Source organism: Juglans microcarpa x Juglans regia, chromosome 4S, assembly GCF_004785595.1.
Source record: "Juglans microcarpa x Juglans regia isolate MS1-56 chromosome 4S, Jm3101_v1.0, whole genome shotgun sequence".
NCBI classification, from domain to species: Eukaryota; Viridiplantae; Streptophyta; class Magnoliopsida; order Fagales; family Juglandaceae; genus Juglans; species Juglans microcarpa x Juglans regia.
In genome coordinates, this window is record NC_054601.1 from 22,028,659 (window position 1) to 22,049,321 (window position 20,663).

The following is a 20,663-nucleotide window of genomic DNA, read 5'->3' on the forward strand; positions in this document are numbered from 1 at the left end:
GCATGAAAATTTAAGAGTTCTTCAACTCTCCAAGAGCATGAAATATGTTCAAGAGCATGAAATAAAGGATTGATTGCATGAAAATTTAAGAGTTCTTCAACTCTCCAAGAGCATGAAATATGTTTCTTTATTTCTTTTAATCGCCAAGTTGGGAAAGGAAATCCGCAGTTTTCTTTCATAAACTTGATGTAGATGCAACAGTTTCAACAGTTTTTAGGAGTCTTCAGGTTCAACAGTTTTCCCGCTAATTTTAAAAGTGCAAGTTCAGAGTTCTTATACATATGGCATCGATTTGTCTTCACAATCCTTTTAGGAGTCAAAATCTCATAAGATTAACATAGACATGTTATCGTGCATTATCATATAACCTCAGTCCTAAGCCTGTGCTTTGCAAAATAACAATACTAAATTTATTAAATGAAAAATTCTTTATGTATCTGTCTCGTTTGTTTTCACAACTCCTCTCAACTCATCTAATCATTACAATTTTTTCAAATTTTCACGCAAAATAAAATAAACAATTTAATTTTTTTTCAAATCGCAAAATAAAAATAATATTAAAAAAAATATTCTAACAATATTTTATTTAACTTTTAACTTTATTCTCAACTCATCTACAAAAACAAATAAGGTTAAAACTTAGCATATCCTAAAACCTTAACAGTTTTATCTGAGTGAAGGAATAGACTAGGCCTCGTTTGTTTTTGCAGATGAGATAAGATGAGTTGAGATAAAAGTTGAAAGTTGAATAAAATATTGTTAAAATATATTTTTTTAATATTATTTTTATTTTAGAATTTGAAAAAGTTGAATTATTTATTTTATTTTGTGTGAAAATTTAGAAAAACTGTAATGATTAAATGAGATGAAATGAAAAGTTTTGTGAAAGTGAACGATGCAAATTATTCATATAGTATTCCAAAACTAAAACTGTATAAGCTGTTAAAAATAAACAAGTACACGCTAGAAAAACTAAAAGATTACTAATTTTAAATAAAATATAGTAACTTAATATATCATTTTTCATTTAATAATTTCAATTTTGAATCAAATAAGTAATTTAATTAGATATATAAATTTTTATTCTATAATGATAAATATTTTTATTTTTTTATAATAATAATACTACTGAGATGGTGACATTATAGCATGATTACAAATTAACAGATATACCTAAAGCATCTCCATTTTCACTACATTTTGCACTCTCTGCATATGAGAAAGCTTGAATCTCAAACCACCAAGATCATGGCTCTTTTGGTGCACCAAATGTTACCTCTGACACTACCTTGGCTCCCCTTCCCTTGGCAATATAAAGGCCTACGTGATGCATTAGCTCCTGCCATGACAAACAAAACCACAATGTAAATAAAAACAAAATGAAGAGGCAAGCATATGGGCTAGATTATACTCCAATAGGGACTAGTCAATGACAATATGATTTAATTGATGGTCTTTGTAATCATTATAAACTGCAAGAGTTTTCCCTCCCAGTCAATATGGAGATCCCCTTCATCACCCTTCTATACTATATCCGAGATATTACAATCTCTCCCCTCTTTAAATATCTGACGTCCACATCAGACAATTGCAATGTAGGTGGCATGACTCATGTTTCCCACTTTTGGCTAGATTGGCTCTAATAGCAATTATAACAGAAGTCCAAACCACATTTGGGATTCTAAAAGCAATAGCCAATGACAAAATCAGAGCCCTTGGAATAATTAACTGCAAGAGTTTCTCCCTCCCAGAAAATGTGAGACCTCATTCACCATTCCCCTGTATTTAATCCAAGGTATTACATTACAATTGATTTCCTTTACAAAAAAATATATGGGTTTTATTGGCCTTTTTTGGAAGTGTTTTACCAAACATATGGACATTCTTTGGCCCAGAAGAATAAAAGTTGGTTTCAAGATCAAGTAACAAATTTCTACATAAAGAAGGATTTTAAAAAATTTAGAGCCAACCTATAATTTTATGATTCAAATTACCTGTGGATGAGCTATAGCATCTTTTAGAGTTTTGGCAATATGAACAGGAAGATCAAAAGTAGCACATCCATGGGAATACACGATCACATCCTCCAAAGGTGCAAGGAAACCACGATTTCTAGCAGACAATGTTGTGCACACAAAATCGAGCACACATATATCCGTGCATATCCCTACCACCAAAATCTCCATGAAATAGAAAAAGTTTCCCAAATCAGATTGAGTGCTGCAGTACTTGTTGAAAATACTGAAGTTCATATATACACCACAAATTTCCTTCAATAATTATTAAAATGACACATCAAAAGAACACTCGCTTTTTGTGCACGAAAATGATTACCTTTTTTATTTGATTATTTTTTACCCAATCTACAAACAAATTGGATCCATCTTTTTCAATTGACCCAACAAAGCCATCAATGCAGTCTTTGCACTTGAGTGTTGCAGATGGTTCATTCTCTAACCATTGCAGGGCTGCAAATCATAGAGAAAATCAAAATGAGAGAAGTAAATTCATAAATCTAATAGCTCAATGTAACGTCAGTTTTTCCAGAGCAGCACAGATTGAAAAGTAGACAAGGTTTTTTAGACCCCAACAAGAAAAAGAAAGTCCACCATCTGCTCATATTATCTGGCTCTTACTACTCAAGATATAAATTCTTTTCCTCGGACGAGTATACGGAGGACATGGCACCTCTAAAAGCAGCTTTGTTTTTGTTGTATGGACAGGATCCTTAGGGTAGATTCTAAACATTGATAACCTAAGGAAGCGCTGGATTATTATAATGAACTGGTGTTGCATGTGCAAAAGGAGTGGGGAAACTGTTGATCATCTACTTCAACATTGCAAGATAGCTAGGACACTATGGAATGAATTTTTTGATAAGGTGGGACATGGGTGATGCTTAGAAAAGTGGTACATTTTTTAACACGTAGGAAAGGCTTTCAAGGCAATCCACAAATCGCAGCAATTTGGAAAATGACTCCCATTAGTTTATTGTGGTGCCTTTGGAGGTAAACAAATTATAGGAGTTTTGAAGATTGTGAGCGAACAATGGATGAATTAGAGCTTTCTTTTTTTATTGGCACCAGGTGTCTAGGAACAAAGTCTCAGCTAATCTTGGGGGTGCAAAGGCCCTTGGCAAGGAAATTAGAGCTTTCTTTTCAACACTCTGTTTCAATGGTCAATAGGGATATATTTTGACAGACTCTGTGTCCATGAATTTATTGTTACAGTTGTTCATCAAGTATAGTTGTATATCCTGTACACATCTAGTGTACTTGGGCTATGCCTGTTATTCTTATTTCTTCATTAATAAAATCCTTCATCACCTATTGAAAATTTGAAATAAATAAATTCATAAATTGTTCAAGTGCAACTGCTCAAAAACAGGTCATAGCTGATGCGAGAAAAATGACAATAAGAAATAAAATCAAGTACCGGGGACCAGTTTTGCTTCATCTGTTCCAGCTATACAATGAAGAGGATACGGATGTTCAGGAATATCTGGGTGGTGCGAGTCAAGGAAAGCAAAAACAGGCCATTTATTCTCACAGAACCCTCTGGCAAGTCTCACCGACTCATCAACCATCCCAGAAATTTGCTTATCAGGTTGTCTTGGAGCCTATAAAAAAGTAAAATGCCGTACAACCATAAATAGGAATCGCCATGCGACTAGATAGGAATCGCCAAAATAACAACAAAATGATAAATGCGAAAACCATGTAGGAACATTTGCCGATCCATTAGTAAGAGCATATTTTCAGTCATCCCTTCTACTAATCAAGCATTAAGCATATAAAACCATTACATCAAGATAAAAACACAATTTTTTTCTTTGGTGAAATAAGATTGTTTCCCATGTAAACCTGGATTACGTTTTGACAATAGAAAAGACCCAACCCACCCGAAACATAAACCGCAAGACTCGATAACACAAGCTTGAAGGCAGCAGGGAAAAGAAAAAAAAGCACCAAAAAAAAAAAAAGAAAGAAAGAAAGAAAGAGAGGATCAAGAAAAGACGAGAAAATCCAAAAACGCAAGTTTCAGTTTTCTTCATCGTACAACCGAGTAAAAGCAAACGAGCCTAAAAGGCATACACGATCTATGGAGGTCATTAAGAATAGGACTGGTGGTGGGTGTGAAAATTACCATATTGCCAGCACCGACGGTGCAGAAGCCATTAACGAGGTCGACTAGAACGAGACCGGTCTTGACCTCCCCAGACAAAACCAGAGATTCCTGCTCCACGGGGAGCTCGTCCTTCAACAAATTCAGCGTCAACGAAGCCATTCTCTTTCTAACCCTCTACAGAATCCAATCTGAAGAGAAAAAAGAAGAATAAAAGAATGCAGGAAAGACGAAGGAGTCAAGAGTCAAAAGAAAGGGACAAAAGACACAAACAAATGTGAAATCCGAGTGAATGAATCGCTGGATTACATGTGATACACGGATTGAATAGAAAAATACGGTAGCAGCCCCAATAGAAGGAAGTGCCTTCCGATGATAGAGACTGGTTTTGAGTGGCAGCTTCAACTCAGATTCCATGAGAGAGTTATGGACCCCATATCACCAATACTATCCATCATCGCTACTCGTGGAAAAAATAATTATTAATTATTATAATTATATTTTATTTTTCTTTAGTTTATAATTTTATTGTGAAATATTTTAAAACTACTAAGATCTCAATTCGATTAATATTTTATTCACCTAACACCTCAGATTATTTAAGTTTATAGTCATTTAAGTTAAAAATGCATGATGTGAGCTTATAAATAGAGAATGGTCATCAAAACCACGAATACTTGGCATTAAGTTTTCTTAGAATTTTCAAAAATTATTATATATGTATGTGTGTTTTTCTATGTTTATGTATTGGAAATATGGAAGGCTTGGATCTCCCCACGTCAAGGTTCTAATTCAAATCCACAATTTGTGTTGCCTACTTAAGAGGAAGAACAAGTCCTCTTCAAATAGTGATGTTGTTTCCCAAGGATTTATTAAAAATACTTGTGTTAAGAAGTCTGGTACTTCTAACCTCTCATTTTCCCGTCATCAAAAATGAATTTTATAAGTTGGAACTGGCAAGGAATTAACAACCTTCGAACAGTTCGTAGCCTTTGCTATAAGTCAAACCTCAAACCTGTTGTTTTTTTATGGAAACTAAATTGCCTATAGTCGTATTCAGCCACTGAAATTGAAATTGGGTTATAATAATTTGTTGACTGTTGATAGTGTGGGACTTGGTGGTGGTTTAACATTACTTTGAGATGATATTGTTGATGTCAGTTTGATTAATTATTATCTACGACATATTCATGTTCAAGTTGCACATCACAACACCAACCCTAGTTGGTTTTTTATTGGTTTTTATGGCCATCCTATTGATAATAACAGAATGGAAGGTTGAGACTTACTGAGATTTTTAAGTCAAGACATATCTTCCCCTTGGATTGTTATGGGTGATTTTAATGAAATCTTGTCATTCTCTGATAAGAAATGTGGAGCCAACAGATCTATGAAACAAATGGAGGGTTTTAAGCATTCTTTATTGGATAGTGGTTTGTGTGATATGGGTTATCAAGACTCTAAATTTACATAGTGCAATAATAGAATGGATGATAATTTTACATGGGAGAGGTTGGATAGAAGCCTTGCTAAACAAAGAGTGGCTTAACTTATTTGGAAGATTTCCTGCACATATTCTACCAAATTCTTGTTCAAATCATGCTCCTATTTTATGTTCCTTCTCAGGTCATGGTCAAGCTTCTCCTTTTTGAAGGAAATTATGGAGATTTGAGGGTAGTTGGTATATGGATGCTAATTGTAAGGAAGTTATTAAACATGGTTGGGGTACTGGTATATCATCTCCTGATAAGTTGGCAGATCTTAAGAATTCATTACAAAATTGTTGAGTAGCTTTGCAAGGGTGGAGTAAAAATGGAATGGTTAACGAAAGGAACAACCTGCAGCGAGTAGAAGCAAGGATGGAGGCTCTTTAGAATGTATGTTCTAAGGAATCTTGGAATGAATCGAGGGTACTGCAGTTAGAGATAAATCTGTTATTGGAGAAGGATGACATTAGGTGGAAGCAGAGGGCTAAGGTTAATTGGGTTAGATTTGGTGATAGAAACACACAGTTTTATCATTCATATGTTAACCATAATAGAAGGACTAATTTTATAAAGGAAATTGAAACAGTATCTGGGAGGCTTTTGCAAGATGAAAATGACATCAAAGCTGCTTTTACCCAATATTTCTCTACTATTTTTACTTCATCAAATCCTGAGGGTGCGTGTGTTTGTTTATCAACTTTGGAAGAGATGGTGACAGCTGATATGAATTCTATTTTGTTCAAGACTTACATAGAGAATGATGTTAAGCAGGCTCTTTTTCAGATGTCTCCTATAAATCACTAAGTCCGAATGGTTATTCTGCCTTCTTTTTCCAAGTTCATTGGGAAACTATTGGAGCTAAGGTGTGTAAAATGGTGCAAGAAATTTTGAATTGTGGTACTTCTCTAACCTCTATTAATCAGATTTGTATAACCCTTATTCCTAAGATTAAAAAGCCAACTAAACTGACAGATTTTCACATTATCAACTTGTGTAATGTAGTCTATAAGATTATATCCAAAGTTTTAGCAAATAAACTTAAATTTATACTCCCACAGATTGTTTCTACTCATGAGAGTACTTTCATTCCTGGTCATTTTATTACTGATAATGTGTTGGTTGCCTATGAAACAATCCATACTATGAATTCTTCTTCAAAAGGGAAAGAGGGTTTTGTGGCAGTGAAAGTTATATGAGCAAGACTTATGATAGGGTTGAATGAGATTTTCTCAAGCTAGTAATGGAAAAAATGGGCTTTGGGCCGAGATGGATAAGTTTGATTATGGAATGTGCTATTTCTGTTTCTTACTTAATTTTAGTGAATGGTGAACCACAACAAAAGTTCTAGCCTACACGAGGTCTTAAACAGAGGGACCCCTTATCCCCCATACATATTTATTCTTTGTGATGAGGTGTTCAGTGGTCTTATCTCACTTGCTCATATGCATGGTTCTCTCATTGTTGTGCCGATTGCAAGAGGGTTGGCTCGAGTATCATATCTGTTATTTGTTGATGATTGTTTACTCTTTATTAAAGCTTCTTCATTAAAATGGAATATTACAAGATATTCTTCTATGTTATGAGAGAATTTCTAGACAAAAACTAATTAGGGATAAGACATCTTTACATTTTAGTAAAAATATAACTTGGGCAGTGAGGCACACTATCAAGGAGATGTCTGGGCTACGATCAACTGGATGTTTGGAAAAATACCGTTGTTTCGATGGTTGGTGGAAACAAAACTATTGCTTTCAAATGGATTGTTGATAGAATTTTGGAGAAGCTTAATAGCTGGAAATCTAAGTTTTTGTCCTAGGCTGGAAAAGAAATCTTACTCAATGTTATCATTCAAACTCTTCCAACTTATTGTATGGGTCTATTTCGATTACCTAAGAGTCTTTACTCTCAAATTAATCAAATGATGCAAAAATTCTTTTGGGGTCATCAGGAAAATGATCATAAGATCCATTGGTTGAGTTGGAAAAGAATAGGTACTTCAAAAAGATTTGGAGATTTGGAGTTTAGGGATTTGGAGGCTTTCAACACAGCTATGTTAGCAAAACAATTATAGAGAATATTACAACAACCTTCATCTGTATCTACTAAGATTCTCAAGGCTAGATATTTTCCCAATTCATCCATTTTTGAGGTTGTCTTACCCAAATATGCTTCCTATGCTTGGAAAAGTATTTTTTTAGCTAGGAACTTATTGAATGAAGGTCTATGGAGGGTTAGGAATGGTAATAGTATTCGAATATGAAAAGATAAATGGCTCCCAAAACCTATTACTTACAAGGTTCAATCCCAAATTTATGTGGTTGGTGAAAATGATTTGGTTTCAACACTTATTCTTCCAGGTACAATTGTTTGGAATAAATCTTTGGTACAATCTGTTTTTAATGAAGATGAAGCTGAAATGATCCTTAATATGTGTATTAGTCTATTGTCAAGTGAAGATAAAATAGTATGGAGGTGTACTAATGATGGAAGATTTTATGTTAAAAGTGCATATTATCTTCAACTTGACTTAAATTCAAGCTTTTCATGCTCCTCTTCTCAAGCTATTGTGTTTGATAAAATGTTGCAGAAAGTTTGGACTTCTAACACACCACCAATGGTTAAATCTTTTATTTGGAAGGCTTGTTGTGATATACTTCCTACTCAAAGCAATCTTAAACTCAAGTATGACTTTTTAAAAGGCTAATTAATGTCCCCATCTTGGAAAAACACTCAGTCTTCTTTTTGAGATAGCTAGCAAGGTTCCATACAAGACCTTTTTGAAAGGTAGTGATCTATTTATTAGAAGCAAAATCAGCCGATTATTGTGACATGATTCATCATTATAAGCAAAATCAATAATTTTTTATGCAACGAAAATTATTTGGCCAATGAAAAAGGAAAATGTCAAATTTACAGTACATTTGTTGAGTTAAGAGTGTAGGAAGTTTTTAAGCAACTTATAAGCTATAGTTTGGCCAAATTTTGACATTGGCTAGGCGACTACTAATGCTTACCTTTCTTCTTTGTTGGTGGTCATTAGGGTTAATGTCAACTTAGTAAATCTTTTTATATTCTAGTTTATAATACAATCAAACAACAACATTATTTTGGACATCATCGTATTTTGAAGATTCTTTTGCCTCAACTCAATACATACCAATTAATCAAAATTGGTAGGAATGAAATTTGTTATAAGGAAAGTAGTATTATCGCACGTATCTTGAGAGCAAAATTTCATCTCATTTCATTTTACTAACAAGATAAAGACACTCAACCATGAGAAATTTATAGGATTGATTACAACTTGCCCCTTTTCTAGATCCACAAATAATACAAGAGAAGGCATTATATTTGGTGAAGAACGTTTATATCATTTTGGATAATTGCCTGTTGTAATGCGAGAAAGGGAATATATATATATATATATATATATATATATATATATATTAAAGAGAAATGCTACATACACAAATATAGTATACAAAAGTAAACTTATAAACTGATTTGGTTTCATGAGATCCGTTAGATCTACTTTACAATAAAAGTAATTTTATAATCTGACGTACCATATCAAGTTACATCAGTTTGTAGATTTACTTTTGTATAATCTCTTTGTGTCTAAAGTATTTTCCAATATTAAATCATTTATTTGGTAGTAATGACAATCGGATGAACATCTCAAAAAATCTTGACAGATTTGTAAAGATTCTTTGGTAAATGTATTTACACGAACAAAATATACATTACTGCTAATGGAAGCTGAGCAAAAGCGTTACAAAATATTACATAATCACCATCAGCTATGTTTCAGAACCACTGAGCATTGTTCACCCTTCGAGTCATCAAATTGGAAGCAGGACTAGGGAGTCCTTGTTGGGAACAAAAGAATTAAGAAAGCTCTTTTACAAGCTGTTGATGGAAAAAATAATAATATAATAGTGAAGAAGATGGAGAATAGAGAAGAAGGGTGAGAAAATTTGAGGATTACATCTATACTATTCTCAATTGTTATTTTATACAAAGCATATATCATATTTATAGAAAAATTATATTGATATAAGATAAGTTAAATATCTTAATTATTATGAAAATCAAATCAAGATAATATCAAATCAAATTCTTGCAACGTCCACATCCATCGGAGTGAATTTCTTGCCCATGTCAAAGATATCTTGTGGGCTCTCAAAGTCTTCAAGTCATGAGGCCTTAAAAACTTGAGAAATGATATTTATAGTTATAGAATTTTCAAATCATGTCGCGCACTTCTTTTTAAAAAAATGAGTAAATATGAGATATATATGAAAAAATTATATTTTTAATAATAGACCATACTATTTTTTTTAAAAGAATGCACGGCCCTTGTACAACTCATAATTGTATCTAAAATTACTCTAAAATCATATTAAAGTGCCAATTTCATTAGGCACAAACATAGCCAAATGGGCCCCTATCGATAATTATATTCCAAGCATTCCCATATCAGCAATACCACTCCTATGTAATCTATGGAATTTGCTACGCATCATCTTACACCATACACCACATATTACAAATGTTTTAATTTTTTTTTTATTTCTACTAAACTAATTGAATTCTTCTACTCATCATCTCTACATCACATACTTGCAAAAAAAAAAAAAAGATAAAAAACCATGTGTACTGTGTAGTATAAAGATGATGAGTAGAATTATTCATAATCTATATCCAACATCATTTGGACTATCTTGTGTCAGTAATCCTGTATTCCAGCTATCTCCTCTCGTTATCTTGCCAAAATTATCAATTTAGCAGAAGACAGACTGAAATGGGATAAAGTCTAGAATCAAAACCTTACTTCAAGGGTTGTGCTTTCCAACTCTTTATCCATAATAGGAAAATAAGAAAGTCTATTCTCCATCCCCATTATCCTAAAAAGCTTCTGTGATAAAAATTTTAAATATAAGTCTTATATTTTTATATACTACTTAAAAATATATGATTTTATTATTTTATTCTTAAAAATATGAAACATAAAATATGAGGAGAAAAAAATAAAATCATATATTTTTAAATAATATATAAAATATAAAACTTATGTGTAACACGACTCCTCGCTAATATCACTCTCATCCTCGAACTCGTTCAATGTAACGATAAGTAACCCCGCATGCAAAAATGGTAACGAGTATTCATCATTTGACAGCACTAGCTTGCTTAAATGTCTGCTAAGACTACATACTAAATCAGAGAAATTTTCAGTACTCATCTGTCAACCATTAAGTGGAACTAGTCATGTCATTGCATGGCATGCATAAAATTTCTATGATCATGATATGGAAGTAGGAAAGAAATGCAGCTTTATTTATGTAACCTGGACTGATTCCATGATTACCATTATAAACCAAATAACCATGGTTAATATATGGATTACCTGAGTTTCTGCACACTAATATAGAGTAATAATAATATATTTTATAATACATATTATAAAATAAAAATATTTTATAAAATGATTTTACTTTTATAAGATATTTATAAGAATATCGTTCTTTTTAAAATACTGTTGAGAAATGTATTGTATATAAAAAGTAATTTGTGTTTAATATTTTTCTAATATATATAATATTAATACGAGGGATAATTACATCTTTGGCCCCCTCTCTGATAGGCTTAACTGGAGGTGGATTAAGATCATAAATAGTGGCGAAATTACCTTATGGCTAGGGGATTTTCCCAATTTTTTGTTTTCTCAAAAAAATTATAACCCTCAAGAAATTGGCTCTCTAATTTTTTTTTTTTTTAAATCTGTATATAAATAGAAATATATCTCTCTAATTTTTTCCTATATAGCCTAAAATCTCATTTAATTTCTATATATAATGTATTTTCTATGACGTGACTCCTTCAAATTTAATTTTTTTCCGCAAAAATTCTTTCAATTTGATGGTTAAATTCTAAAAAATAAAATTGAAAACTAAAATTAAATTTATGAGAATTATAAACTTGTTAATATGGACCTCAAATTAGTTCTTCATTATACGATATCAAGCTTCTTAATATAAAAATCGAAGTGAAATAAGCACGAGAAAAATCGTTAAGGTGAACATTTTGTATAAAAAAGTAGTTGAGAAGTTTTATCTTTTAGATTTCAAAAAGCAAGAAAAAATTTATTTGAACTTTTAATTGTAATATTATATACTTAATGTGATACAAATATCTAGATTTTATATGAAATTTGTATAAACTGACTTACGTACTATAATGAAATATGGACTTATGAAAAATCACCTATTATTTTTTATTGAGAATAAAACTTTATAAATACAAAATGATAACAGAAGAATACTAATATTCCATAAAAGACCCTCGTAATTGCAGCAAGTTTTGCAAGGGATGACAAGAAAATATAATCGATATTGAAATATAATTAATAATAATTAAAGCAGGTCCTAATTTGTTCATCAAGTTTGGTTTATTAGCTTATGAAAAGTTGTGTTTTGGACAGAAATTGTTACGGGCTCCGCATAAATAAAAATATACAGAAAAGTATAATGGGGGCAAGATGGGCATAATAATAAGGGAAATGCTTGGGCCACCGAGAAGTTAGACAATTTTTTTATTCAATTTTTTTTTAATTAGTAATTAAAGAAGTATTTTTTAATAATATTATAATTTTAAAAAAAAATGTATGACAAAAAAAGTTGAAATGGCCTTATTGAAAGGATTTTTTGGTGGAAATTCTCGATAGTTGTAGTGCTACTCTAATAATAAACGAGGGAAGAGATAATCAAGACGAAAATGAAGAAGATTTGCAACGAGGGTGTATGACACTTAGGGAAAAATAAAAATAAAAAGGCTTCTCTTTCCCCCTCCCTCTACTCCTTGTAAAGAGCACAAGGGAGGTTGAGAGCTTGTGTTGTATACATAATATATGTTTGAAAAATTCTATACATCAGTTACTATTTATTATTCCACACTTTATATTTTATGAAAAATATCTCTACATCTTATAAAAAAAATTATAAGTGTAAGGTGTGAAAGTGAATAGTGACTGATGTATAAAATTCTTCATACATATTTGTAGTGAGACTTCTCGGTCCAAAATGTAATTAAGTAAAATTTCAGTATGATTCATTTTTTGTAATTTTTTTTTATTATTTATTTCATCTAGCTATGGATGCACATTTCTGCCATCAATATTATTTTAAAGCAAGATTATAAATATTTAAAAAGTCTGTTTTTTATATCTATCTAGATGTTGATAATGTAGTTAAAATCAAATCGACGATTGTGATTGAATTACTTTTTCTTTTTTGGACACGATTGCTTTCTTCATCCTTCATATTTGAGAAAATCAAGTGGGGTTAATGGAGAAGTAATGATTAAAACCAAAAGGGGCCATTTCAATTTAATGAATTGTTAATGAATCAGAAGATGGTCTAAAGTAATGAAGGAAGCTTTACTAGCACAAAATATTATTTCACTCTAATCCTATTATGAGGAGACATCACTTTTTCGAAAGTGATTGGGATTGTGTATAAATAAGCAAAATGGTATCCATATTTATAATTTTATATATGAGTAATGCTAGGTATAAGTATTAAATAGAAAAGTTTTGTACAAATTCTTTGTAAAAAATAGATCTCAATAATAAAAAATAATTTATTTTTATATTTTTTTAAGATAGGGTCTATTTTTTTTTATAAAAACTTGCATGAAACTTGTCTATTTTAATATTCTATAAATTATTTTTCTTTACATATATAATTAAATTCAAGTTGATTGTGTCAACTATTAAAATTACAAAAATTTAAATTAACAAAAGAAAAATATGATAAATTGAGATAGAAATTCAATACGTATTAAGAGAAAGAGTAATGCTGCAGATCAGTCATTATTCACAGTTGATCCGTAGCACACCTTATGTGTCACAATTTAACCATTTTTTTTCTTTTTCTTTTTGAAAACTAGCTCACCCGTTCCCCCCCTTCTCCTTCCCGTTTCTCTCTTCTTAGCTGTGTCCCCGTCGCAGCCCACATCCGTCGTCGCCATCGATTCGTTCTCCCACCGCAGCCACCGATCGACCACCACCACCACCGAGCTCGTCCTCCTCCCCCACCCCGAGGCCCGTAGCTCCTCCGCATGCCCGCCCGCCCATAGCCCAACCCCACGCACCCACGTCACGGCGCACATTCCGCCACCTACAGCCGCGTGTCGCCGCCCATGAGCATGCTGAACGTCCACCCCTCGGCCATACCTTCCTTCCCCAGCCCACACCGACTGCCCACACCGACCGTTTCTCTCTGCCTCAAGGATCTTTGCCCAAGGATGGGTGAGGGGGGGGGGGGGGAACCCTTGGGCGACACGGGTTTAGGGAGAGAAAATAAAAATAAAATTTGAAATGAGAGGGAAGTGGGTTTTGTTGGGGGTGTTTTTGGTCATTTCACTATGGTGTGTTTTGGATGATCCCAAACAGTGGGCTGATGGTAATACTTTTTCTAAGAGAAAATCCTTCCATAGGATGTGGTATTAAATACCAGATAACGCCTTCCCATAGGAGGATGCCACGTAGTCATCTTATTTGATTGAAACTAAACCGCACAACACATGATTTCTCTTGTTTGACCCTCTCTCCCACAAGACTCGCGACTCCAGAACCTCACATTTTCTCCCAAGACCCTTGACGAACATGCCAATGGAATACACCCCTAAGGATTAAATGAATAATCTCACTTCGAGGGTGAGAACCTCCGCAATAAGAGAGAGGAAGAAGAAGGATAAATTTGAAAATAAAAATTCTATTAGTTTCCCACAACTATATGTAGGAATTCCCTTAAGGATCAAGGCTTCCCAGCTACTAGGCCTCGTGGGCCGACCATAGTTTAAACAACTAACATAAGCACAATAAAGAAATAAAAAGAAGCCCTTTACATCATTACACTATTGGGGCCTAAGCCCATTGTAGTAACTAAAATATACTAGGTCTCCAATCCAATAGCCCTGCTTGGAAGCCCAAGATTGTAGCCCACTTCCTCACTTTCATTCTTCAGTGCAGCTTCCCTTCATCGAGGTTGCCCCTGCCATTTGAAACAAAATAAGGCCCAGGAGTCCAAGACCCATGAATTGTTACCCTCGAAGCTGTGACCCTTTCAGCCAATGATGCAAAACACAGGTTTTCTCTTGTTTGACCCTCTTCCACTCTTCTGTTACCCTCTCTCACCCCAGAACCTCACCTTCTCTCCCAAGGGTGGTCTTTAAAAATTAAAATTAAAGAAAAAAAAATAGAGATCAAAAGCTACAACTTTACATAATTTGGATGGCATCAGTCTATATTAGTGTCAAAAGTTTCTTCAGCTTTACACAAATTGGATGGAAAAGCAGTAGGGCAAAACCATCTCCGTATATAAGATAGTCAAAGTTTCTTGTTGATGCTTTTTCCCTTTGTCTAGTTCGCTGATAAAGGCACACATCTTACTGGTAATCTTCCTAGTTGGTATGCCTCACTTTTCAAGTATTTTTTCTCATTTCAGATTTTTCACAAATCAACGACGGGGATAAGAAAAAACAAACCACTTCAAGACCGGGACTCAACAATGAAGATACACAGTAGAGGATGATGGCTTGTGGAAAATGAAGACAGGGACTCGACGGCGTGTGGGTTGTGAGACACAGGGACGACGACGTTTGGTTGTGTAAGCAACTTTCCAGTGACAATGAGAACAATGGTTCCGTAAATTTAGAGAATCACAAAAGAGAAGAATAGAAAATATATTGTCATACGATTGAGATTGATTCGAGGCAATCCTACCTCCAATGTTCAAAGTTCTACTAGATATTTTTCATAACCTTTTTGTTTATTTTTCCAATACTTATATTTTAGGAACAAAACAAGTCCCTTCAATTACAAAAAAAATAAAGACAAAACTAGCAGAAATCACAATAACCGAAAGGAAAGATAGAATGGAAATTCTGTCAGTCCTCAGACCAACGTTAAGGGATTCTGGTATAACAAACTGCTGATCTATTGCTTCTAGAAGTCCCATCCAAAATGATCGTGTTTTAAGTTTCCCTTTTATTCCTCCATTCTGTATCCAAAACACTGTGTTCACTTAAGTCCCCACTATCTTCCTCCCAAAAGACATCGTCTCGGCCAGGAACATAACAATCTCATTTCCTTAAATAACCTTGCCCTCAAGGTGTGGGTAAAGTTCCTTCATCTTCCAAAGAGTCTCCCAAGTATTATCATCTGAGGTTGTCCCTAACCACTTGACTAGCACTTCCGTTACCAGTCAATTTTATCAGCAAATGAGGCGTTTGTCCACTATGAGCTTTGGTTCCGATTGTTTTTTTCCATTTTTGTCTACTGGTGGAAGTGTAGGAATTGGCTGGATTTGGTTCCTAAGTTTTTGCTTGAGACAAGAAACGTGAAACACTAGGTGAATCCTGGCCAAGGGAGGTAAATCAAGTCGGTAAACCAGGAGGAGTCGCACAGAAAGAGTAGGGACATGGAGGTGGAAATGTGATTTTCCTACTAAATGTACACAAAGAATAGACTCCTAAATATTGAAAGCAACATACTTCTCTCTCAGCTTAATATATACTAGTACTTACACATGCAATAAAATTACCCACCAATCATCTTATCTATTTCTTAGTTTAAACTAATAGAAATATGTAGATTTTATTATTTATTTTATATCTTAACATGAATAAATATAAGATTCATATAAAAAAATTAATTTTTTTAATAATCAATCTCACTCTTTTTAAAAAGAATGCATAATACTTACCTAACACATTACTGCTTGATCTATTTTTCCTCTGTCAATTCTCTTGGGACCCCTGATTTATAAACTTCAATGGTATTATTATCATAATGTGTGCTAACCATGCAAGTCCTCACCCTACCTAACCCCTAATCGATTGTCTTTTCCACTTTTCATGTGCACACACTCGTGCTATCTGCCATGAGATCATTTTAAAATGTAAAAGTATTTCCGATGGTTCTTTTATCCTATTCTTTAAAATATATTAACAAAATCTATTTTTTATTTTATTTTACATATTGATTTTTACAATATGTCATATACCAACTTATTTCTTTATTTTGATATCATTTAAATATTCTTTTTTTAATATTTTTTATTCATTTCAAATATTTATTCTAACTACCAATGAATTTGTAATATTTTCATATCTTTTAATATTTGCAATATCTCTTCATATACAATATTATATAATTATGTCATATTTCAGATTAATCCAAATTTAAATGCCAAACCACTATTACAAGGTTTTAATCCAAATGTTTTTCTACTTCTTCACCACCTTCAAATAACCAATTAACTCACTACTATACTTTTCCTTCATTCGTTATGAGGACCATTGTCCCCAACTTGTGTGGAAATCCCATTTGCATAATCTGTTGAGCAAGTGATTCATTCTTTCTTGATATGAGATAACCAATACAAAGCTCATGCAATTCCTGAGCTCGCTTTTTCTAAGATAGCCAGTACAATGCTTATACAAAAAATATAAGCACAATAAGGAAATAAAAAGAAGCCCTTTACATCATTACACTACTGGGACCTAAGCCCACTGTAGTAACTAAAATATACTAGGTCTCCAATCCAATAGCCTTGCTTGGAAGCCCAAGCCTGTAGCCCACTTTCTCACTTTTGTTCTTTAGTGCAGCTTCCCTTCATTGAGGTTGCCCCTGCCATTTGAAACAAAATAAGGCCCAGAAATCCAAAACCCATGAACTGTTACACTGTAACTCTCGAAGCCTCTCAGCTAATGATGCACAACACAGGTTTTCTCTTGTCTGACCCTCTCTCCCATTCTTCCGTTACCCTCTCTCACCCCAGAACCTCACCTTCTCTTTCAAGGGTGGCCTTTAAAAATTAAAATTAAAGAAAATAATAATTAGAGATCAAAAGCTACAACTTTACATAAGTTGGATGGCATCAATCTATAATAGTGTCAAAAGTTTTTTCAACTTTATACAAATTGGGTGGAAAAGCAGTAGGGCAAAACCATCTCTGTAATGCCCCAAACCCGAGTGGCTTAGAGAATTACTACCTGTCACTAATAAATATGTTTCCCAACACAACTAAAAGTAAATCTCCAAAAAACACTTTACTAACAAAACTCAATCTCATGTCTTCTAAATAAAGACCTTGAAAACTCCATAAAGTCATTACCTCATCAAAAATAAACTAAGCAGTCCACAATCTCCTGATAGTCATAACAAATCAAACTGATAATTTCATAAATCTTACTAAACCCAATATATAATTAAATCTAAGAGTCATTAAAACTAAAGGACATCATAATCCCTTCTTTTAACATCATCTCATCAGCTTAATCATGCTCACCAATCTAATCCAGGTCCTCAGTTGGAATCTCCACATCATCTGAAAACATTATGAAGATAGGGGTGAGTTATCAACAACTCAGTAAGCAGAGGACATATGCTAGCGTACAAACATGAGCATTTACAAAGTGTAGTATGCAGAACAAAATATTTTACAGAGTTTTCATGCAGAACAAAACATGTTTTCCAAAGTAATAGAGCGATGGTTTTAAGACAAATAAAACCCGTAATACTTTGGCATAACATAAACTGAGTATCATCATCACATCAAAACAGAGCATCACATAGAGCAGAGACCATGTTTCACCCCTGTGGTATGGTTGTGTTAACCCCGGTGGCCAAACCAGGCAAAGACAGAGGTGAATCTTTCCTTTATTCTTCTCGGAGCCCCTAGTGTGTATACAGAAAAGACCACAATAAAACTACTTTGTTTTCAAAGTGGGTGCACTTAGAGACAAAGAAGTTGATACCAACCCAAACAGAGCATAGCATAACAGAGCAAAACAGAGATAGAGTCATATACAAAAATCAGTACACCATGCCAAAGGTTTTCAAATGTTATATCAAAATAATATAGAGTACCAAAACAGAATCAGATAGTTTACACGAACTAAAAACAAAAGCCAGAACATCTTTCTAAATAAATGCACAATTTTTCAGATTCTCAATATCACTATTTTTTCAGATTTTAGAGACCACATGACAGAAATTAGCTCATGTCTACACAATGCATGTCAAAAAATATTTTTCTTTTTTCACACAGATGTCATGAATACTGCAAATAAGTGACCGATGTTGATATTTATTTTCCCAAGTTCCCATTATATCACAAATATGCAAGTTTCATAAAGTCAACCTTAGTCTTATTAACTTGTATAAAACCAAACATAGGAACCCCGCTTACCTGACTCCTACAGCGTATTATCTATGCCTTGAATTCGACCTCTAAAAATCTCGTCACCTATTGATAGAAAATAAATATACACTGAGTGTTAAAAGATAATTGACACAACTTCTATCTAAATAATTAAAACCCATAATCTTAAACCATATTATAGCAAAAACAACTCACTAAAACAACCATATAATAATCTGGACAGCCTGCACTTTAACCCAAAACACTATATACTAATTTTGATATTGACCTATACCCCCACCAAAGTCAACGTCAAACACAAATAATCAACATATCAACTCCAATTCAATGGCCCCTAGCTCCAAGCAATCACCAACAACTCAACCAAAACAACAATAATGTAACTCCAAATAATTTAACCTCCACTCCAACGGTCGTATAAAGACCCGAATAGTACAAAAACAACCACTACTCAAGCCCTAGTATCCATTTGGTTTATTGTACGTCCAACCCAAAATAATCCAAAACTCTAAGACTATTCCAACACAAGGTGTTTGCTTACACATAAAAATGTCTGATAACTCACGAACTACATATTTCAAATATTTCATTGTAGTGAAATAAAACTGACTTGAAGTGAAAGTGTGTGTGCATGCGTAAGAAACCAAGAACGAGAATGGCCTACCCGCGAAAGCTAACTTCTCCAGTGATGGCTTCAACGGTTACACGGAAAACAAATCCGAGGACCCACGGAAACGCAATACTAAAAACCACAAGCAACAACAAATCTGCAAGTGATGAGAAAGAGAGGGTCGGCTAAGAGGGTTGAAGTTCAGGGTCTTAAATGAAGAATAAAAGAGAGGGAGAAAGAGATACCTGTAGGCAAAAGATCACTAAGTGGAAAGGAAGAGGAAGAGCCGCGTCTGAAGAGGAAAATCCAACTGCAGAAATAGAGGTACGCGAGAGAGAGAGAGAGAGAGAGAGAGAGAGACGCCCAAAATCTACAACAATGGAGGGACGCGAGAGAGAGAAACTGATTATGAGGGAAAAACCGAATGGGAGGAGAACGAAATGGAGAAAATGCTAGGCATTACCTTCGGACTCAAGCACTGACCCAACGAAAATAAGAGATGGAAACGGGAAGGGAAGTGGGTAACGTGTGTGAGAGAGAGACGTTTGAATGAGGGAAACCCAGAAAAGAAAAGAAACCGAAAGAGAAAGAGAGGGAGAAGGAGAAGGAATCAGGGAGCTGAGGAAAAAGGAAATGCTTACCCAAAATGGCGCCGTTCCGAAATACATCCAAGAAAAGGCTGGGCCTTTCGCGCACTAGTCCAGACTCACAAAATGGGCCTCACAATCTCCATATATAAGATAGTCAAGTTCCTTGTTGATGCTTTTTTTCCTTTGTCTGGTTCGCTGATAAAGGCGCACATATTACTGATAATCTTCCTAGTTGGTATGCCTCACTTTTCAAGTATGTTTTCTCATTTAAGATTTTTCACAAATCAACGATGGGGATAAGAAAAAACAAACCACTTCAAGACCAGGACTTAATGACGGAGATACACAGTAAAGGACGATGGCTTGTGGAAAATGAAGACAAGGACGACGATGTTTGGTTGTATAAGCAACTTTCTAGTGACAATGAGAATAATGGTTCCGTAATTTTAGAGAATCACAAAAGAGGAGAATAGAAAATATACTGTCATACGATTGTGATTGATTCAAGGCAATCCTACCTCCAGTGTTCAAAGTTCTACTAGATATTTTTCAGAACTTTTTTCATCTATTTTTCCAGTACTTATATTCTAGGAACAAAACAATTCCCTCCAATTACAAA

At 33.8% G+C, this 20,663-nt stretch overlaps 1 protein-coding gene and 1 long non-coding RNA gene across 3 annotated transcripts; both read right to left on the reverse strand.

Moving 5' to 3' along the window:
• Positions 1-1,088: 1,088 nt before the first annotated feature.
• LOC121262715 (nicotinamidase 1-like) lies at positions 1,089-4,575 on the reverse strand. Of its 2 annotated transcripts, XM_041165307.1 has the most exons (6): positions 4,435-4,575; positions 4,147-4,316; positions 3,436-3,619; positions 2,335-2,468; positions 1,995-2,180; positions 1,089-1,339 (listed from the first exon to the last, which is right to left on the reverse strand). In XM_041165307.1, the coding sequence occupies exons 2-6, from the start codon at positions 4,285-4,287 to the stop codon at positions 1,247-1,249; spliced, it is 738 nt and encodes a 245-aa protein (XP_041021241.1). In that variant the 5' UTR covers positions 4,288-4,316; positions 4,435-4,575; the 3' UTR covers positions 1,089-1,246. The 2 variants fall into 2 exon arrangements, with proteins under 2 accessions (XP_041021241.1, XP_041021240.1); XM_041165306.1 differs by lacking the exon at positions 4,435-4,575 and having other exon boundaries at positions 4,147-4,428.
• A 9,713-nt stretch (positions 4,576-14,288) lies between these two features.
• LOC121263442 lies at positions 14,289-19,989 on the reverse strand. The gene is made up of 3 exons (XR_005940260.1): positions 19,829-19,989; positions 15,602-15,612; positions 14,289-14,299 (listed from the first exon to the last, which is right to left on the reverse strand). It is a non-coding gene; the product is annotated as an uncharacterized LOC121263442 (long non-coding RNA).
• Positions 19,990-20,663: the final 674 nt, after the last annotated feature.

What these genes read in the sequence shown, in the direction of transcription:
- LOC121262715 (XM_041165307.1), bottom strand. Translation starts at nt 4,287, where the DNA reads ATGGCTTCGTTGACGCTGAATTTGTTGAAGGACGAGCTCCCCGTGGAG. An exon ending in TGAAGCAAAACTGGTCCCCG is followed by an intron (nt 2,469 to 3,435) that starts GTACTTGATTTT and finishes TATGATTTGCAG; the next exon opens with CCCTGCAATGGTTAGAGAAT. An exon ending in AAAATAATCAAATAAAAAAG is followed by an intron (nt 2,181 to 2,334) that starts GTAATCATTTTC and finishes TATTTCATGGAG; the next exon opens with ATTTTGGTGGTAGGGATATG.